A 19910-nucleotide genomic window follows, 5' to 3' on the forward strand; every position below is an offset into this window, starting at 1 on the left:
ATAAAAGCTAAGGAAACACATCACATAGAAAAAGAAACCGTAAGTATAAAATACACAGAGTAGTTATAAACTGTAATCAGAGCCGACACAAAGCACACAGTAATAATACATGGGAATGGGCTTAAACTCACCTGTAGATAAGAGTTTCCATTTGGCTCACAAAGCAAGACTCAGATTTGTGCTACCTAAAATCAGAGAATGAGCTAACACTAAGTGACTCAGAAAGGGGTTAGCACAGAGGGGCCCCGCCAGGCGAATGGAGACAAAAAAGGGGCAACGATCACCATCTTAACTAAAGTAGAATCCAAGCCAAAAGCACAAAAACACAACAGAAGGATATTTTTCAGTACTAAAAACCACAATTCACTAAGAAGATATTGTAGTTAGCTGTTATAGTCACATAATTATACATATGGTTATATAAAATATATAGTTATTTATAGTGCACCAAATAACACAAACACCACCTTTATAAAGCAAAACTACAAGAAATACAACATAGAAACTCATTAATAATAAATAAGAAAAGACAGGTCAAGAGCACAAAAAACAACTATGGGATACAGAAGACCTAACCCTTACTATAACTCATCGATACATGATGGGAGATACATATCCAATTTTCCCCATGATAACAGAAAAAATACACTTTTATCTGAAGTATATATGGAACAGTCACAAAAAAATACCTGTAAATTCCACAAAACAAAAATATTACAAACAACAAACTCTGATCACAATGCAGGAAACCTAGAAATTATTAAACATACAAAAACAATTCTCCCACCCAGAAACCTAAAAGTCACCTATTACACTACTAGTGAATGAGGGATAAAAACAAAGAAATTACTGAATTTCTTAAAAACAAACAAAAAACCAAAATGGAAACATTATCAGACTATGAAACGTATTTAAAGGAATGATCAGAGAAAAATCTGAAGCACTTAATACTTTGATCAAGAAAAATGGTGGAATGAAAACAAATGAACTCAATTCCCAAATGAAAAAGTTGGGAAATAATCAAAAAAATAAAGGAAAGCACAGGAAGAAAATAAAGATAAAAAGCAGAAATTCATGAGGTATTAGAACAACAGTAAACCTATTTAATAAATCAAGAGGCTGGTTAAAAAAAAAAAAAAAAAAAAAAAGGTAACAAAACAAACTATTTTTTTTTAAATAGGCTCCACACCCAATATGGGACTTGAACTCAACCACCCTGAGTGAGATCAAGAGTCACATGCTCTACCAACTGAGCCAGCCAGGCGTCCCCAAAATAGACAAACTATTAACTAATGAATGAAACAGAATGGGGAGAAAACATAAATAATGATGAGGAAAATAGCCATTGAAAATAAATTTTTAAAAATAAGGTACTTTGCACACATCTACGTAAATAAGTTGGAAAACCTAGCTGAAAAAATAATTTACTATGTGAATATAGTTTACTAAAATTAACCTCATTAGAAACAGCAATGCCAAATAAACTAATTTCCATTTCTATCTTTCTCAGAAAAGAGACAAAATTATCAAGGACCTAGCCCATAAAAAAGCACCAGGCCCAAAGGGCTGCATAGGAGTTTTTCTCTCAGAACTTGAAAGCTTTGATAGTCTCAATGCAGGGTGAATTGTTCTAGAACACTGAAAATGAAAAACAAACAAGAAACCCTAATTTTTTACATTTCTTTATGAAATATGATACTAGTAGCCAAAGCTAATACAGGAAGCAGGAAAAAAAAAAAAGTTACAGACCTGTATCTCTTATCAATATTGGTATGAAAATGCTAACTAAAATCAGAGCAAACAGAACCCAAAACTAAAGAATACAATACACTACAAGCAAATGGGCTTCATTCCAGGAATCCAAGCCTGCTTCAACATTAGGAAACCTAATAATATAATAGGTATAAGAAGAAAAATCATATTTATGTCCACAGATTCCAGAAAATCTTTCACCAAATTCAACACCCATTCCTGATTAAAAAAAACCACTCCATAAAAGTAGGACTCATTGCATATTTTCTCAAAATGATAAGATATATAAACCTTACCCTAAAGCCAGAATCTGACTTAATGTGGAAACACCAGACATTTCTGCTAAGATTGAGAATGATACAATCAAACCCTGGGAGGGTAAGACTTGGGAAAGTTGGAATAAAGCTTTCTCTATTTGTATATATATGATAGAACAGCTGGAGAACCCTAGAGAATCACTCAATAACACTCAAACAATAAAATGATTCAGTAAGACAGAAGACATAAAGTTAATATACAAAAATCAATAGCTTTTGTGTACACAAACAACCACTCAGAGCAGCACTATCCAACAGAAATATGATGTGAGCCACAAATATAATTTAAGATTTTCTGGTAGCCACAATAACAAAATTAAAAATAGGTAAAATTAATTTTAGTAACATACATTTCGTTCAATTAAAATATAGCCAAAAGACGATCATTTCCACCTGTAATCAGTACAAAAATTACATTGTTGTATTTTGTATTTATATTCATTCTTTTCATACAAGGCTTTCAAGATCCACTGTATGTTTGCACTACAACACCCTCCACTTGGAGCAGCGACATTCCCCGCGCTCAGTGGTGACGTGTGACTAGTGGCTAATGTACATAAAGCGCAGAGCGAGAAGACATAACGGTGAGGAGTCCCACAATGACATTGCAAACGAGGAAGATCGAATACGTAGTGAGCAAGAAACTCAGTAAGAAATGTGGACAATCTACGAGAGAAATTTCAGAACATTCCTAAAAGCCACAAAAGTGGACTTGAACGAGTGGAGAAACACTCCTACATCTGGAAAGGGCAATCAATTCAGAGAGGCATCAATTCTCCCCTAATGAATAAATTTAATGCAACTCCAATAAAGATACCAACAAAGCTTTTTTTATGGCCCCAGCACGCGGACACTGAAGTCCACACGGAAGCACAGAGAGGAATAAACAGCCAGGACAATGCTGGAAAACACCTATGAGGAGAGGCCTCACTGAAACACACAGGGCTCCCCAAATAACTAACTCAGTGCGGCAACAGCACACGACAAAGCAAAGCGGAAAAGAACAGAAATTCCAGAATAGAAATTTAGTGTGGCGCAAAGGAGATGTCCTGAATCACTGGGGCAGGATGAATTTTTTTTTTTTTAACTAAAAAAAAAAAAAAAAATTTAATGTTTATTTTTTGAGAGACAGAGCGTGAGAGGGGGAGGGGCAGAGAGAGAGGGAGACACAGAATCCGAAGCAGCCTCCAGGCTCCGAGCTGTCAGCACAGAGCCCGACGTGGGGCTCGAACCCACAAACCATGAGATCATGACCTGAGCCAAAGTCGGATGTTTAACCGGCTGAGCCACCAGGCGCCCCAGGACGAATTTTTAATCCCTGATGCTGGGCCAGCGGGCTAACCATTTAAAGAAAGAGCATATACTGGACCCAAGCCTCACAGGATACACAAGAACAAACTCCAACGTACCAGGCACTACATGAAAAAGGCGGAACCACACAAATGCTACAAGACACAGGCACACACACCCCTCTTCCACCTTTGTGCTAGAGGGACGTTTTCTGACTGTTATTTAAAATCCAGAGGCAACAGGAGATCAACGAACTGACTATATAAAAGTGACAGAGAACACTTCCGCAAGGCTGAAGACAACCTGTGAACTGGGAGCACGTACGTATCTGCAGTATGTAACACATTAAAAGGCTAGTATGTCTAACGTGAAAAACTCTTATTAAACATGGAAATAAGAAGACCGAAAACCTAATTATAAAGTGAGAAAAAAATAAAGAATAGAAAATTCACAAAAAAGAGACAAACCGCTCTTAAGAACATGACCTCACCGTAATTAGAGAAAAATGGAAATGCAAACCACACTGAGGACCCTCTCAATGCTCCGTCTTCAGGAGTTAAGGCCTATATAATTAGGTCACGGTATTGTACTAGTGTTAATTTCTTAATTTTGATAACTGTGTTGTGGTTTTGTGAGAGAATATCCTTGTTTCGAGGAAATACACAGTGAAGTATTTATTTATTTATTTAAAAAATTTTTTTTTCTTCAATGTTTATTTATTTTTGGGACAGAGAGAGACAGAGCATGAACGGGGGAGGGGCAGAGAGAGAGAGGGAGACACAGAATCAGAAACAGGCTCCAGGCTCTGAGCCATCAGCCCAGAGCCTGACGCGGGGCTCGAACTCACAGACCACGAGATCGTGACCTGGCTGAAGTCGGACGCTTAACTGACTGCGCCACCCAGGCGCCCCCACAGTGAAGTATTTAAAGGTAAAGGGGCTTCATGTTTGAAATTTCTCTCCTTTGCTTCAGAAAAACAACAGAAGAGGGAAAAAGACAGACAAAGCCAATGTGGTAACACACTGATTTGCGGGAATCAAGAGTGTAGGGGAATTCTGTCCATCTATAATTATTTCAAACTAACAAAAGCAAACAATGGCCACTGTCTCTCACTGCAGTGACAAAGCAAGCCACAAGAAGCACAAGCCAGGAGGGACAAGGTAGCACCCTGGACAGGGGGCAGCAGCCACACTCCCCCCCCCCCCCCCCCCCCCCAGCTCCATATTTACCGATTGAGCTGCTGACTCTGTCTCCTTTCTTCTTCCTGTTTTTCTTGCTCTTGCCCTTGGGCTGAGGAGAGTCTGCGGGCACCAGCTTGCTGTCCTGAGGGTGCTCGCTGGGGGAGGCAGGCTCCTGGGGGGCCAGATTCAACCTTTCTTCCTTGACGTGGTTCAGCTGCTTTTTGTTATTGTTGTTACTGTTGACTTTCCTCTCCTCTCTTTTCTGCTCTGCCAGGGAAGCGAGGTCCAGGACTTTTGCCTTCGACTCAGTCTGGGGCCGCGGTCTGGGCTGGCTCTCGGAGGCCTTGGGGGGCTCGGCCGGCCTTCTTGCCGGCTCGCTGCTGGCCTTACTGGTCTGCTTGAGCCTTTGCTTGCCACTCCCCTCCTTGTGCTGATGCATGATGTCAAGGAGAAAAGACAGCGGCTCCTGCTGCTTCCCGCTGACCTCCTTCGGGAGGAGGAGCTTGGAGTCTCTGGCGTCCATGGGGTCGGTGGCGTCGCCGTCGGCCCCCGGCCCCGGCCCCGGCTCTGAGTGGTCCCCGTGTCTGGAAGGGGAGTGAGGTGAGGTCTCTGGTTCTTCCATTTGCTCTAGTGAGCCATTGTGCATGTTTTCAGAGTCAGGTACAGACTCTGCTGCTGCCTGGAAGTTTCTAGCAAGGATGTCCAACTTGGGACAGTCTTTGCTTGGCCTCTCCTTCTTCTTCTTTTTCACAGCCCTCAGCTTCTGAAGCTCCTGAAGCCGCTGAAACTCCTCCTCCTCCTCCTGCCGCCGCTGCTCCTCCCGGAGGTGCAGGTGCTCCCGGGCCCGGGCCTCTGCTTCCAGGCGCGCCTTCTCTTCCAGCTGCCGTGGGGAAAGAGGCAACTTAAGACAACAGCAAGTGTTCTAAACATGAAGACGCACACAAAACAATTAACTTTAAAACGAATTTATATAATAAGAACATAAACTCCGAAAGGGGATATATAATAAGCCCAAAGCTTAAAACACACTCACCCCAAATTACTTTACTCTCTGGAACCATGAGATTTAATCTTTCTACCCAGGTATATACACTCATTACTTTACTGGAGGCGGTGGTGGTGGCGGGGGCCACTTAGCAAACTATTCCTTACGGCCTCTGAGCTTGTGGCTGGGCACTTCTATAAAACAGGTCAAGGCAGCTGCGGTGCCCCTGCCCTGTGCCGGCCTCCCGCTGGAGCGTGACGTCTGGATGAGAACCAGCCGCGCACACCGATCACATGGCGGTTTAACGGCCGTGCCCCTGCCACCACAGCTGGGCAAGTGCGCCTCTGCGGGCGAGGCCGGTGGATCCACATGTCAGAAGTGCGCGCTGCACCGAAAAACCTGCAACTCCTTTTTCCCACCCTAGCAGATGAACAAAGGCCTCAACATATTTTCACCAGGGTCACAGAGCCAATGGCATGCTAATATATTTATTATATATACATGCTAATGTATTTCTGCCCTCCGGCGTGGCGTCACGTTAATATTCATGCCTGGCGAAGACCGTGCTTCACTGGTGAGACACAAGTCCAGGAGCCTCGGCACAAACTCTTCCTTCTGCCCTGACAACAAACAGAAGCCGTGAAGAGCGAGAGGCGGGGCTCTCTGCATCCCTGCGCTCCAGTAACAAACTTTGGCAAACACATCTGCATTTAGAAGTCCTTCCGGGTTTGCATGATTTTTCACAACATCTCAGTAGGCAATGTTTTTAAGAGACAATTTACTTGTAATTGTGAAAAACTTAAACATAAAATCATGTTAAAAATTTGATGACAGATTTTTAAAAAAACTTAATTGGACAATTCAGGTAAAACTTATTTAAAATCCTGGTTCCACCTATTAACAGAGAAGCCTTGGACACGGCAAGCAGCCACAGGCAGCTCCCGGAGTGGCCCCTGTGGGTGCTACTTTGGACAGGTATCCCAGCGTCTAGGAGCAGGGCGCCCCCTACAGCAGGTCAGGGGGTAAATCTGCCACAAGACAGAATCTATAGGGAACTCAAAACCAGGTACATGGTGCCTTCAACAACCAGCCCGTCAGCCAGACGCAAAGCAGGTCTGCGAGCCGCTCTGGAAGACGGGGTGCTGGGTACAGAGCACACGGGATGAGTGGGCCCTGGTGGAACACTCCTGGTGGGGAATACGTCTCACTGCCCCGCCCTAGTGGGGCTCGGCAGACCCCGGGCTCCTCGGGTGCAGAGCAGGCTTCTCCTCAGGGCCCCTCAACTCCACCTCGCCTGGGGCCGTGGAGCCCAACAGGGCTCCTGCTGGGTGGCCCACTTTGACACACGTGGGGGAGATTTCTACTCTGTCTCTGTGGGACCTCGCAGGTGCCTGGCCTCTTCCCGAAGCCGCCACCCCTCCTGCTGTCAGAGCCTGCGCCCTTCCAGGTTCCCTCTGCACAGCCCAGATCCATCTGCCACGGTCTGCCTCTGTAGGAGGCCGGAACCAGGATGGCCTTGGCATGGGCCCGGCCCCAGGGCGCTGAGGCACACAGAAGGGCAGACGCGGCCCGTGTCCTCACTTGCAGCACTAAGAGGAAGTGCTAGCGGACAGCCTCTGCACGTTGTGTCCTCCGCTGGCCCAACCCGTCTAGTCACGGCAGACGCTTGCTTTCGAGACAGCCCATGCACACGCCCTGCAGTGAGGTGCCCAGGGCTGCCCGCGACGGCCCTCCATCCCACTCTTCCACCCGGGGCTCCGATGCCACGTGCCTGCCCTCTTCCGGGATGGCTCTGCCTGATCGTCCTCTGCCAGCTGGGGGACGAGGAGCGAGGGGACGGGAGGAGCCCTCGGACTAGGTCCCAAGGATGTCGCTGTGCCAAGAGCCCTGTCCCAGCCGCATGTCGAAGTAACTTCTTTCCCCGCAGTCTCCCAAAGCCCACCGCGAACCCCCTTTGACTCCCAGCCAGGGGCTCCTTCCTCAACCTCCCTGGGAAGGAAGGCTCTTTCACAGACAGAGGTCGTGGGTCTGCTGCAGCGCCCCCGCTGGGCATAGGGACCCAAAGGCCTGCTTTAGATCCACTGACAAACTTGTGACTTTAAAAAGGGGAAGCTGTGTCCTGAAAATACAACATAGGGCTTCTGCCCGGCTCCTGCCACGGACACAGAGATGGTCCGGGGCCCTTGCGGCAGCATGGTGGGCATGGGGCCCCGAGGCCCGCCCGCCGCCCCCGGCAGCACCTTGTGGCACGCTCACCTTTCTCTGCTTGTGCCTGGCTCGCTTGGCGGCTCGGGTGCTGCTCACTGGCTTGGGCTCGGAGCTGTTTATGAACCGCAGAAGGTCCTCCACCCTGCGATGGTCAACCACACCCTCCCTCTCGGAGAGCTGGTCCGCTTTCTTAGGCTGTTCCTCTTTCCTCTTGGTCAGCCGCAAACGAAGCTTCTCCCTCATTTCTGCATAATTCCTACTTGTTGGTGCAGCCGGAGGCTAAGGCAATTAAATGAGAACATAACTCAATTAAGCTTCATGTTTTCATGACTCTGAATACTGCCAATTCCAGCACATATCCCTAGAAGTAAACTTTTCCTTATTTGTCAGGTAATAAGCGTTCATTGTGAAAAATAAGATAAACAAATGGTGGCAAAAAGGAAAACCTACCACAGTTACCCCAAGACCAGTTCTAGCACAGACCCTGTCAACCTTCACATGTTCGTGAAAAATGCGGTAACGTAGGACCAACTATGTACACGAACAGGTATTTTTAAACTGAAAAAGGAAAAAGAACCCACATGTACGGGTTAATGTACTTCTTACAGGATACAGTGATTATCTTTTCAAGTCAATAGTGTTTATACAGTCTCTTCATCCATTTGTAGTTTCTTGTGTAGCATCAAAAGGAACAAAGAAAACTGCCCTCAATCCCACTGCCAAAACGTCTTCCTGACACTGAACACACGTGTGCCCACTGAGCACATGCAGACAGAACAAAAGTGGAAAAAGAGCAAAATGCCAGTCGCTGCTTTTCCTCCCAGCCCCCCCAAGGCACCACGGCTGACGTCTGCTTGTACAGACAGACCCTTCTGGAAGGAGGTGTACGTGTGTATGTGCATCAACATCCCCTGCATCCCGGCAACAGGAATCCCACGTGCACACCGCGCACAGCGAGCACCCCCACCACACGGCTGTGCACAGCCCAGACCCAACGGTTCCACGGCCAGCTGTTCGGTAGGCCCCTAGCTCATCAATTGTTTTAAAACTCACAAACAAATGCAAAAATGCAGTAATCCTTAGAGCTACATCTCTGGGCAGGTATCTTCATCACCTCCTTAGGGTGAGTACAACCTACAGGGCGAGCCACGACTCCGGACCGTCCCTCGGTTCTCCTCACACTGCGCCTGGGGCTCTACACACAGTGTGGCCGTGCCGTGCCGCTGCCCCAGGATGTGCCGGCCCCCCAGGAACTCGCCCCCGGGGACACTTACCCCGCCGTGCCCGAAGAACTCACAGTAGCAGCAGTCACAGTACTTGCCCTCCTTCTGGTTGGTGGAGGTCGAGGTGCTGGAGCTGTGCTCGGAGCAGCTGTCCTCGTCAGCACTCTCGTCCCCGTCGTCTTGCTGCGGGTCATACACGCCGTTCTCACAGCGGTGCCCCTCGCAGTCGGGGTCACTGTGAAACCACACATAGGCGGTTACCAGCCGCCAGCTGTATGGGGAGCAGGGTGCTGCCCGGACACCAGGAGCCACACAGGAAAGGCGGTGTGGGCAGGCACATAATCTTGGAGGCCACACTCAGTCTCTTTCTGCACTGTCCCTCCTGCCACCGCTTCATGGGGCGGACGGTGGAGGTTGTGTGGGGATGGCTTCACATAGGCAAATTCAGACACAACACAAATCATCTTTTTATGTTTTTTAAGTAGGCTTCCTGCCCAGCGCAGAGCCCAACTTGGGGCTTGAACTCACCACCCTGAGATCAAGACCCAAACTGAGATCAAGAGTCAGACGCTCAATTGACTGAGCCACCTAAGTGCTCCCTAAATCATCTTTTTTTTTTTAAAAAAAAAAAACTGTTGTTTGGGGCGCCTGGGTGGCTCAGTCGGTTGAGCATCTGACTTCGGCTCAGGTCATGATCTCGCAGTCTGTGAGTTCGAGCCCCGCATCAGGCTCTCTGCTGACATCTCAGAGCCTGGAACCTGCTTCGGATTCTGTGTCTCCCTCTCCTTCTGCTCCCCCTCCCCCCGCCCCCTTGTCTCAAAAATAAACATTAAAACAAAAAAATTTTTTTTTTTAAAGCTGTTGTATCATTCTTCACTGAATGTCTAACAACTTAAAAAACACCCAGGTACCCCCGACCCCTCTCCCCCGTGAAGCAGCTGGTGGCTAGATGGTGGTCTGCACACCGATCCCTGGTGGCCCCAGCTCTGAGGACTACAGATGCGACCAGTGTCCTCCCCTCGTCCCACGGCCTCTGCTGGGCACGCCCCTGTCCATCTTTCCCTGGCCGTTCAGCCGCACATGCCCAGGAACAGATCGCCGGGGCGGGCCCCAGGCTCACCTGCAGACGCTGGGGGGGGCGCTGAGGGAGCTGTCTGTGGTGGGGGGCGGGGGGGCTCCGGGAGCAGGACAGAAGCTCTTGCGCGTGTCCACAAACCCGGGAGACGTGGCCGCGGTGCTGGGGAAGGACGGGGCCGCGAGACTTGCGAGGTGAGGCGAGGAGGCAGGGGCGAGGGCGGCAGGGGCGAGGGCGGCAGGGGCGAGGGCGGGGAGCGGCGCCAGGCCCGTGGGGCTGTTCCTCGGGGCGGCCGGCACCGCATGTCTGTGGTCCTCCTTGCTGACGCCGTGGAACACCTCGCCTGCGTGTGGAGACACAGAAGGGTCATCGAGGACGCTGCACTAAGTTAGTTTCTGTTCACTAAACCTTTTCTCAACCTTTTCGTGTGAAGATGTTCGAAGCTCTATAGAGACTGTGAAGGCACAGTTACGAAGACGACCCACATACCCCTCACCTGGATTCACCACACTGAACATGCTGTCACACGTGTGGGTGTTGAGCCACACACTTTTTTGGCTTAACACTAAACACGTCAGCACAAACCCTGGAGGACAGGACACTTCGCTGTGTGACCACATCAAAGATACACTGTCCATGTGCCATTCTCATCCCGTCCCCCATGTCCCCCACCCAGCCTTTGTAGCTTTCCCCCAACCCAGCCCCTTGTCAACTTTTCTCCTCCTGCAACACTGCATTTTCTGAGTTGAGGACAGCTGCCCACCAGCATGGGCTTACGGTGTCACGTCAGAGTTAGCAGACATACTCCGGGCATGACGGATCCTTCCTGCGTGATCGCACAAAGAGGCCCCTAGCATCAGTCCGTGCCCTGACGGGGAGGTCACCTCTGACCAGTGTGCAGGGGGTGGTCTGCCGGATTCCTCCAGCGAGGGGCACTTGATATTCCCTTCGTGATCTGCCAGTCACCTGTGGCTGCTGCTCCTGGACAGTGGGGATACTGCATTCCCCAGGCAAACACCCGCTGTTTGTCACGACCACTGAGGGTGCTCACCTGGACTGACAGTCACCCTGAAGGCTGCACGGTGGCCTTCTCTGTCATGTCTATCATGGAGCAGCGGTGAGTGTCTGTCTGTCTAAGAGCTGCCTCACCCTCCTCCCTTCTCTGAACACCCGGATGACTCCTGACTGTACGTGCTATAATCTATCCTATTATTCTTTCTGATGCTAGCGAGGGCCCTGGGAGCCAGCTCCTACGTGCCTCTGACCTCTGCTTCCAGCTCCCCTCTGCTTGTGCTCACACCACAGCGTGGAGCCATCTGAGCAGCACGGGGGCTGGGCCGCAGCCCGGCCCGCAGCCCCATCAACGCCCTCTCCACCAGGCTTCTGCTTTTAAAGGACAAATTCCTTCTCATGCTCAGAAAGCAGTGACCCCTTCCTCTCTCACAACTACAGGAACAGAAAAGAAAGGCAAGACAGCGTGGCAAGGCCCCGGAGGAAGTTGGTGGGGCAGCAACATACGAATCAGACTCGCAGGGAAGTGCCCTCTGCTTGCCAGCACTTTCCAGGGCTACCACCACACCTGGGCCTCTGGCCATGCCAAGGAAAAGGCAATTACAGAGGCGCTGGGCGGGCCTTACCTAGGGAGGGAGGCCTCTTGGATGACACTTTGAACTGGCTGTTGCTTGACTGCACGGTGGTGGCTGTGCAGGATACGGAGGAGGTGGCGGACGACGTGGCCATCACGACTTTGTTCGCCTCCAGGAAGGCGTCTTGGAAATTGTATAAGCACTTCTGTTTGGCGGCACTTTTTTTCTCCTTGCTCTCCGACATGGTGGGCGCCTCATCGCTGGGCGGAGGCGGGAGGGCTTCGGGTCTGGGTTCGGACAGCGCTGGCCCTAGCATGTCACCCCCTTCAGAGAAGAATGCGAGAATTAAGGCTCCTGAGGAACACATAACCAACACCTACGGGACGTCTGCCAACAGAACTCCTAGCATTGGGGCCGCTACAGAGGCTGGGGTCACACAGGGTGATGCTAGACAACGAGTTTTCATCTAGGAAAAAACGTATTGAGCACCTACTATGTGCCAATTCCTGTGCTAGGTGCTTTCCCAAAGCGGTTTTACTTAATGTCTTAAAGCTACGTTCTGAGCTTGGTGCTATCATTCCCATCCTAAAGATAGAGAAACTGAGGCTCAGAGAGGCTAAGCAACTTGCCCAAGGTCACACAGCTAGAAATCCTTTCCAAGCACAGATGTCAAGTCTAGCGTGCTTTTCTGAGCACATGCGGGGGCTGGGTGTGGGGCCACCAAGGGCTCTAACCACGTGAAGACAGAGCTAAGGGTGCAGCCAGCCCCTCTTCGGGTGCACCTTTCCCTACAACTGGAGTAACAGCTGCGGCTCAGCAGCTGAGCGCTGGGAGGAGGGAGCTGAGAGGGGACAGGCCCCATGTAGGGTCAATATCAATACAGAAACAGAGAAAAGGAACGTAAGTCACAGCATTCAAGTCGACGGTGGTGCTGCTGCAAGACCCCTGTGCACTGGGTTGAGGGCTAGTTGTGATCACTGCTCGAGAACCAGAGGCCAAACACTGAAGCCTGGAGACGAGACGCCGGGCAGCGCTGGGGTGGCAGAAACCCTGCTGGTGCGCAGGGCCCTGGCTGGCGGCAGATGTGGGCGGCTGCAGCGGGACGGGGCCGAGGGGCCTCCCACTAGCGACAAAGGCGGGGCCCGACTAGCCTAGGGCTTCTACTGGGGGACCGAGGCAACAGACGGCGATCCACCCAGCTCAGGTCATTTTAAACCTTTAAGAAAGTTTTAACAAGTTCCTTACCAGAAATTGTATCTGGCAAGAAAGTGCCAGGATTCCAGTTCTTATCATTCATCACTTCTGATCCCCAAAGACTTATAAATTTAGAACTATTCCACTCTGGAGTATTCCCAAAACAGCTTGGATAAATATGGTCTTGAAGAGATGCATTGAATACCTGATGCTTATTTGTGTGATTCTGAACAGGTGCTGGCGGTAAAGCCTACAAAAAAAAATGTTCTAATCACATATCAAAATTAATATTCTGTTTTTACCTACATAGTTAAACTACAAGCAGACAAACCATGACTGAAAACCCTGTGGGGACGCGCTCGCTGTGGGCAGGCGTCCCGGGCTGAACGCTTCTCGTGGAGCGCTTACTTGGTTGGCTGTCACGCCGTGCACGATCGGTCACATGTGAACCAGGCGTAGGTTTTAAAAGCAACTGGTGTCTCCGGGAATCTACCAAATAGACCTGAGACCACTCAGCAACGTACAGCACTCCTCCCTCGGCACCGTCTCCGTGGGGCTCGCTTGCGTACGAGCTGCTCCTGGGGCTCAGCCTCATCTGGCATTTCCAGGATCACTGCTAAAAAGCCAACTTTGGAATCACTAATGAAAAATGGTGAAAGTCTTAAACTACTGGCTCACACCTGGGCGAAGTGCAGGCACGTCTGAGGAACTATGGATTTCACGTGAGCCCGGAAGCACGCCCAGGCCCTGCCGGGGCACAGAGGGCGGGTGGCTGGCTGCACACTCCCCTGCCCCCCCCCCCCCCCGCCACACACCCCTCCTCCTGGGCAGAGGCAGCCCCTGCATCTCCCACCCAGCCTCCTTCCAGTCCTTTCCCTCCCGGCAGCCAGAGTGAGCTTTTGAGAGCGAGGCACCCCCTTGCTGGGGACATGCCCATGTCTTCCCGCTGCTCTTAGGAGAAAATGGCAAGCCTGTAACATGGCCTGGCCTGGCCCTCCTGTTTGCCAAGCCCCTGACACACAGGCCTTCCCTTGGCCCTCAAATCCAATCTCCTCCTTGACCCTGAGCTTGGCCTGTGCTGCACCCAGGTTCTGAAACATCCTAACCTCAGCTCACAACCTCGCTGACGTCCATTCATCCTTTAGGCCTCAGCCTAAACATCCCTTCCTCCAAGAACTCATCACTACCTTTGCCCTCACCACCCAGCACCCGAGACCAAGGTGGGCCTTCCCAGGCAACACACCTAAAATCCAGTTTTCCCACTTAGAGCTTACTATGGCTATGACTCAAGACTTCCTTGTGGTCTGCTGGTTTAACTTCTGCCCTCCTTCAGGCGGGTCCTGGCCCTGCTGCCCCCGCACCTTGCTGGTGCCAGCACACAGCTTTCCCTCCCCAGGAGGTGGGACAAAGCCCTCAGGGCCTGACTAGGGCAGAGCTTAGGAGGGAATGGGGACAGCACAGGGACAGTCCACATCCACAGACAACTGCCCCACAGCAAGACAGGCTGCAGGAGCCAAGGCAGAGACGTGTCTGCATGGCCTCTGCCTGGAAGGGGAGAGGGCACCGCAGGGAGCAGTCAGTCAGGGTTCAAGAGATGAGGCGGCAGTGGCGGTAGAGACGGAGAGGAGGGGTTCTGGGGCCATCAGGACATTCGCTGCAGCTACCGGAGCAGGAGCCAGAGACCACAGTTCCCAGGAGGTGTGGTCAGTGACACAGCTGGTCGGAAACACCAGTCCTGTTCTCAGTCTTCGGGCTGCACAGCCTGACGGGTCTGGACGCCAGCTCTCCCTTTTACTAGCTGTGTGACCTCAGGCAAATTACTCAATCTTTTTGTGCTTTAGTTTTCTCATCTGTAATTTGGAAATACCTACCTCCGAGGGTTGTGGTAAGAATTAAACTGGACAGTGGGTGTCGCTGTGCAGCACACAGATGGCTGAGGTGGACGGTCACCACTTTGTGAGACTGGTCCTTAGACACAGAGCAACCCCGCCCTGCCCTCGGCCACGCCGCCCATCCTGGGTACCAAGAGGAAGTGGGCATCACGCTGCTCAGGTGGCTCAGCACACTCGTTGGCCTGCAACAGGCTCAGGGAGGTGGAGGTGCAGGGTGGGGAAGGAGTGGACCCTCGGGCTGTCGAACGGGAAGAAACAGGTCTGGATGCCCAGGACCAAGGCAGGAGCCTCATCTAGCGTTCTGTCAGGGGAGCCCCATGGGCAAAGAGTGAGGAGACCAAGAAAGCCGTACTTCTACAGACCCCAGTTTTCACAAAGTCATGATAAACTAAGAGCTGCTTTGCTGAGGGGGAATCGATGGGAAGGAAGTTTCTCAGTTTCGAAGACCTTCTGCTAAGGGGCAGAGAGCCCAACAGGTGGAAGCCAGCTGGCTCCGCAGGCGGCACGGCTGCTTTGAGAAAGCCTGGCGGGCAGCTCTGCACAGCCACGGCACGTCCGGGCCCCGAAGCTCCTCGCTACTTCCCGAGACCCTCCTGACCCACGGCTGAGAGCAGACAGACTTCCCCACGAGGGAGCCTGGCTGAGAGCCTCGCTGCTGCCCGCCTGTGTCCAGAGAGCTCATGCTCAGCCTTCCAAACACTAGCCAGCCTCACCTCCTCTGCAAAACCACCCCACGGGCTCAGTCAGCAACCCTCCCTCTCCAGGGTGACCTTCCTACTCTGCATGTACAATCCCTGGTAAGGTGTGCCATGGCATTCCGAGGTTTGGATTTGATTCTGTCTTTGTCTTTAGCCTCGGAGATCCTGAAAAACAGGGGCCATGGCTCACTTGTTTCTGTTTTGCTAGCATGTAGCACAGGGCCTGGCACATACCGGATGTTCAATAAAGGCTGAACAGAGTTTAATTTAGAAGGAACGGGAACACAACTATAAAGCTGAAATAACTGAAAACTTCAATTCAATTCAATTCACACACTTCTTCAGAAGCCCATTTACTCAGAACAGGAAGTCCAGTTGTAGAGACCAAGGGAGCAGGTGGTCCCCACAAACAAGCTGCGTTTATGGGAATGCTCTCCCACAAGACAGCTAAGCCTCAACAGATGTGGGTTTCCTTTAGGACAAAAACCGGCTTCTGTCAACTAGACCGACTGCGGGGCCAAGTACAACTGCCCGCTCAAGTACACCAGTGATTTAAGCATAAAATTAGTCTCTCAACATATGGATAATGCTGTTGAATTACAACACTGATTTATTTCACTCTTTGTACAAATCCACACGGCTTCAATTAACAGAAGTTTTCAACTGTTCTCCACTTTGACACAAAAGTGATTTACAGGAAAGTAACATTTTTTTTCTTTTAATTGAGAGCTCTGACAAACACACATGACAGATGCCTTCTAAACACCTTCCGGGTTTCTGCGGGAGCCAGGAGACCCAGCCGTACTGCACACCAACCCACCTCCAACCCAGATTCCGTCAACATGGCTGCTGAACACAACTAGCCAACAGCACAAAAGACCGAGTCTGTGCACCCACGCGTGAGAGCAGCTGCCAACACTAAGCACTCAAACAGAAAGGGATTCCAGTTACACCCCAGTGAGCGGGAAGCGGGATGAGTGACTATTGTTTCTTCTTACTATGGTTCTTCAACATTCCTGCCAGAGACAGTAAAGAGGCCAAATCACCACCTTTGTTTCGGTCTTGCTATTTCTCAGGCCAGAAGAATTGAATACAGCCTCTGAAACAAAATACAGATAAAAAATCACAGGGGCGCCTGGGTGGCTCAGTCGGTTGGGTGTCCGACTTCGGCTCAGGTCATGATCTCACGGTTTGTGGGTTCGAGCCCCGCATTGGGCTCTGTGCTGACAGCTCAGAGCCTGGAGCCTGCTTCGGATTCTGTGTCTCCCTCTCTGCCCCTCCCCTGCTCATTCTCTGTCTCTCAGTAATAAATAAACGTTAAAAACAATTTTTTTTTAAATCACTGTAGGACCCCCAATGGCAATCTGTTTCTGTCCCTGTGTTCCATATAGCTTTTTTCTTCCTCAAATTCCAACCTGACCTCAGACCTGCTCCACGTCTGGTTTCGTCGCTTTTGCAGTGGTTGTGCTAAAGTAACCCAGTGAGGGAGGGGACAGATGTACAGGGCCCAGAGCCACATGGGAGCCACCTTGCCAGGCTCCACTCATACTGAACTCACTGAGGGCCAGGATATGGTGACCATTTCTGACTATTCCTCACGCTCCCAGTGAGACTTCAAAACCTCGCTCTATCTCCATTACTAGGCCCTTTCCTAGCACAATGTCTGTTTCAGAACTCCGTTTCCAGATGGAAACTATGCAACATTTAGAGCTGGAAGCCTTGGGCTTCTTCTGAGCCCAGCTCTGCGGTCATGGCCCTCTGCTCCCAGGCCATGGAGGCCAGCAGGCCGGGCCTGCTCTGTGAAGGAGCAGGGGGCGCAGCCTGCCAGCTCACAGACGTTCTTCTCTGAGAGGCTGTGTGGTCCCCCTCTGCTCGCACTGTGTCCAGTAAGGGGGACATGACACTCTAGCTCCCAGAAAAATGGCACTAAACACCTTTGTAACAAGGTGCTCAGCCACAGAGAAATCAAGGGGACTCTTTCACAGAGTGAAAACGTGTGGGGACGGGATGGCTTCCTTGAGGGCACATGCACCGTCGTCACAGTGATGGGAGACAGGTCTGTGGTCCCGCGGGAGGCAGGAGAGCTGGAGACTGCCAGGAGGAGTTCAAGGGTCCCAGGGGTCTTCCCCTACTTAGGGCCTTGCTGTTCTCACCGAGTAAGTTGAACAAAACATGACCCCATAAAAAAAAAATCACTATACATATAGGAAACAACACATCCACAGGAGCAACCAAACACCCAGATTTAGATCCTCAAGGTTTCATTCAAACACAGAACTATGTGTAAAATGCTTAAAGAAAGAAAAGATGGAAGAAAACATGATCAAGGAACAAGAAAACATAAAAAGTTGCTAACGTATTTTAAAAATAAATTAACAAGGGGCGCCTGGGTGGCTCAGTCGGTTGAGCGTCTGACTTCGGCTCAGGTCATGATCTCGCAGCTCGTGAGTTCGAGCCCCACATCGGGCTCTGTGCTGACAGCTTGGAGCCTGGAGCCTGCTTCAGATTCTGTGTCTCCCTTGCTCTCTGCCCCTTCCCCACTCACATTCTGTCTCTGTCTCTCTCAAAAATAAATAAACATTAAAAAAAATTTTTTAATAAATAAATAAACTAATGAAAGCTTACAAATCAGAACCACAGATGGAATTAATACGTCAAACTGAAGCGGCAGGTTAGACACACCAGAGAGTCACATAACTGGAAGGCGGATGCAAAAGGGGTTCTCGGGACAGACTGGGGCGGACGCACAAAGCAGGGCGGCAGGCCAGGGGCAGACGAGGGACACAGAAGATGAAAGGGTTGGGCATCATCAGACAGGGATTTAAAATGACTAATGTGGTGAAGGCTTGAGTGGAAAAAGCACACAACATGCGAGAACAAACAGGTAACGTGAGCAGTGAGAAGGAAACTGCAGAAGAATAGAACAAGCCAGGCACAAAGACAGTGCAAGAGAAATGAAGAACGCTTCTGATGAAGGGATCATAAGTGGACAGGACGCGGCCAAGTAAAGAGTCAGTGACCTTCCAGATCTGTCAACAGAAACTTCTCAAACTGAAATGCAAAAAGAAACAAGAATCAAAAAAAACCCAAACCAAAAAAACCACCGCCACCACCGACCAAAACCAGAGCAACACATCCAAGAAGTGTGTGACAATTTCAAAAGATACAACAAACAGGAACTAGAATACCAGAAGAAGGCAGATAAAAGACACAAGAAATACCTGAAGGAATAATGGCTGAGAACATTCCAAGATTAACAAAAGACAATGAACCACAGATCCAGGATGCTCAGAGAACACCAAACAGAAAAAAACACACCCCCAACTCTACACCTAGGCGTTTTATATTATCAAACTGAAGGAAACCAAAGACAAAAAGAAAACCTTGAAAGCAGCCTGGGGAAAGGGAGGAAAGAGGAGGGGAAGGGAGAAGAGAGGGGGAGGGATCCCTGCACCTCTAAGAATAAGGAGGAGAGTTAAAGAGGACATCTCATCAGAAACCATGCAAGGTAAAGGTAGAGTGAAATTTGCTTAAAGTGTTGAAAGAAAAAACCCCGCCAACCTAGAATTCTGATTCCAGCGAAATTATCCTTGAAAAGGGAAGGAGACATAAAGACCTCCTCAGACAAACAAAAACTGAGGGAACTCATCGCCAGCAGACCTGCCCTGCAAGGAACGTTATAAGATTTTCTTCAGGCAGCAGGAAAATCATACAGGTCAGAAACCTGGATCTGCATAAAGAAAGGAAGGGAATGGGGAAGAAATAAATATAAGTGAGATAAACTTATTTTGCATCATTCATTGATCTAAAAGATAACTTTGCTTAAGCATTAGCAGTAACGATGCACTGGGTGATTAATAAACAGATAAGTGAAAACAATACAGCACTGTCACAAGGGATGGGAGGGAAGGGCTGGGAACAAACACTCTATGAAAAGGTACCTATATTAACACGAAGCAGAGCAGTTCTTTGAAGGAGGACTTAGATGAGGTAAAATGTATATTCTAACACAACTGCCAATTTTTAAAAAAAGTATCATCAGTATGCTAAAGAGAAGAGCTAAACTAGAATCAAAAAATTAAAAGTGGAGAAGGCAAAAAAAGAAGCCTCTGGTAATGAACAGAGAACCGGAAAATGGTTACTCTTAACCCAAAACACCAAAAATCACTTTAAACGTGGCTAGTCTAAATATACCAATGAAATGACAGAAACTGTATTCAGAGTATATTAAAAAACAAGACCCATCTACGTGTGTCTGCAAGAAACCTACTGGAAGTACAAAGACTGCTTTAAGTTAGAAGTAAAGAAATGGAGAAAGAGACGCCCTGCTAATGTAAATGAAAAACTGGAGGAGCTGTGTTAATTTCAGACAGGTCAGCCCTCAGAGCAAGGAAGATTCTCAGGGATAAAGTAGGGCAGTACATAATGATACAGAAGGGCTAATCCCCCCAGAACACGTAACAATCCTGAACATGTGAGCACCTAACAACACAGCGCCCAGCTACGCAA

At 49.6% G+C, this 19910-nt stretch overlaps 1 protein-coding gene across 11 annotated transcripts in view; it reads right to left on the bottom strand.

Annotated features, from left to right (window-relative positions):
* Positions 1 to 19910, bottom strand: part of FAM193A (family with sequence similarity 193 member A) — a 170245-nt gene that overhangs the window by 19359 nt on the left and 130976 nt on the right. For all 11 annotated transcript variants that reach the window (XR_015250641.1, XR_015250642.1, XR_015250639.1 and 8 more), the window contains 6 exons: positions 12863 to 13061; positions 11669 to 11941; positions 10077 to 10374; positions 9008 to 9191; positions 7782 to 8012; positions 4589 to 5420 (listed from right to left, as the gene is read on the bottom strand). Coding sequence is in view for 7 of the 11 variants with exons in the window: in XM_086705601.1 (XP_086561727.1) it covers positions 4589 to 5420; positions 7782 to 8012; positions 9008 to 9191; positions 10077 to 10374; positions 11669 to 11941; positions 12863 to 13061 (2017 nt within the window). In the remaining 4 variants the exon portion in view is untranslated. The remainder of the gene's footprint in view (positions 1 to 4588; positions 5421 to 7781; positions 8013 to 9007; positions 9192 to 10076; positions 10375 to 11668; positions 11942 to 12862; positions 13062 to 19910) is intronic.

Source organism: Puma concolor, chromosome B1, assembly GCF_028749965.1.
Source record: "Puma concolor isolate L17-30 chromosome B1, mPumCon1.1.hap2, whole genome shotgun sequence".
Taxonomy (NCBI): Eukaryota; Metazoa; Chordata; class Mammalia; order Carnivora; family Felidae; genus Puma; species Puma concolor.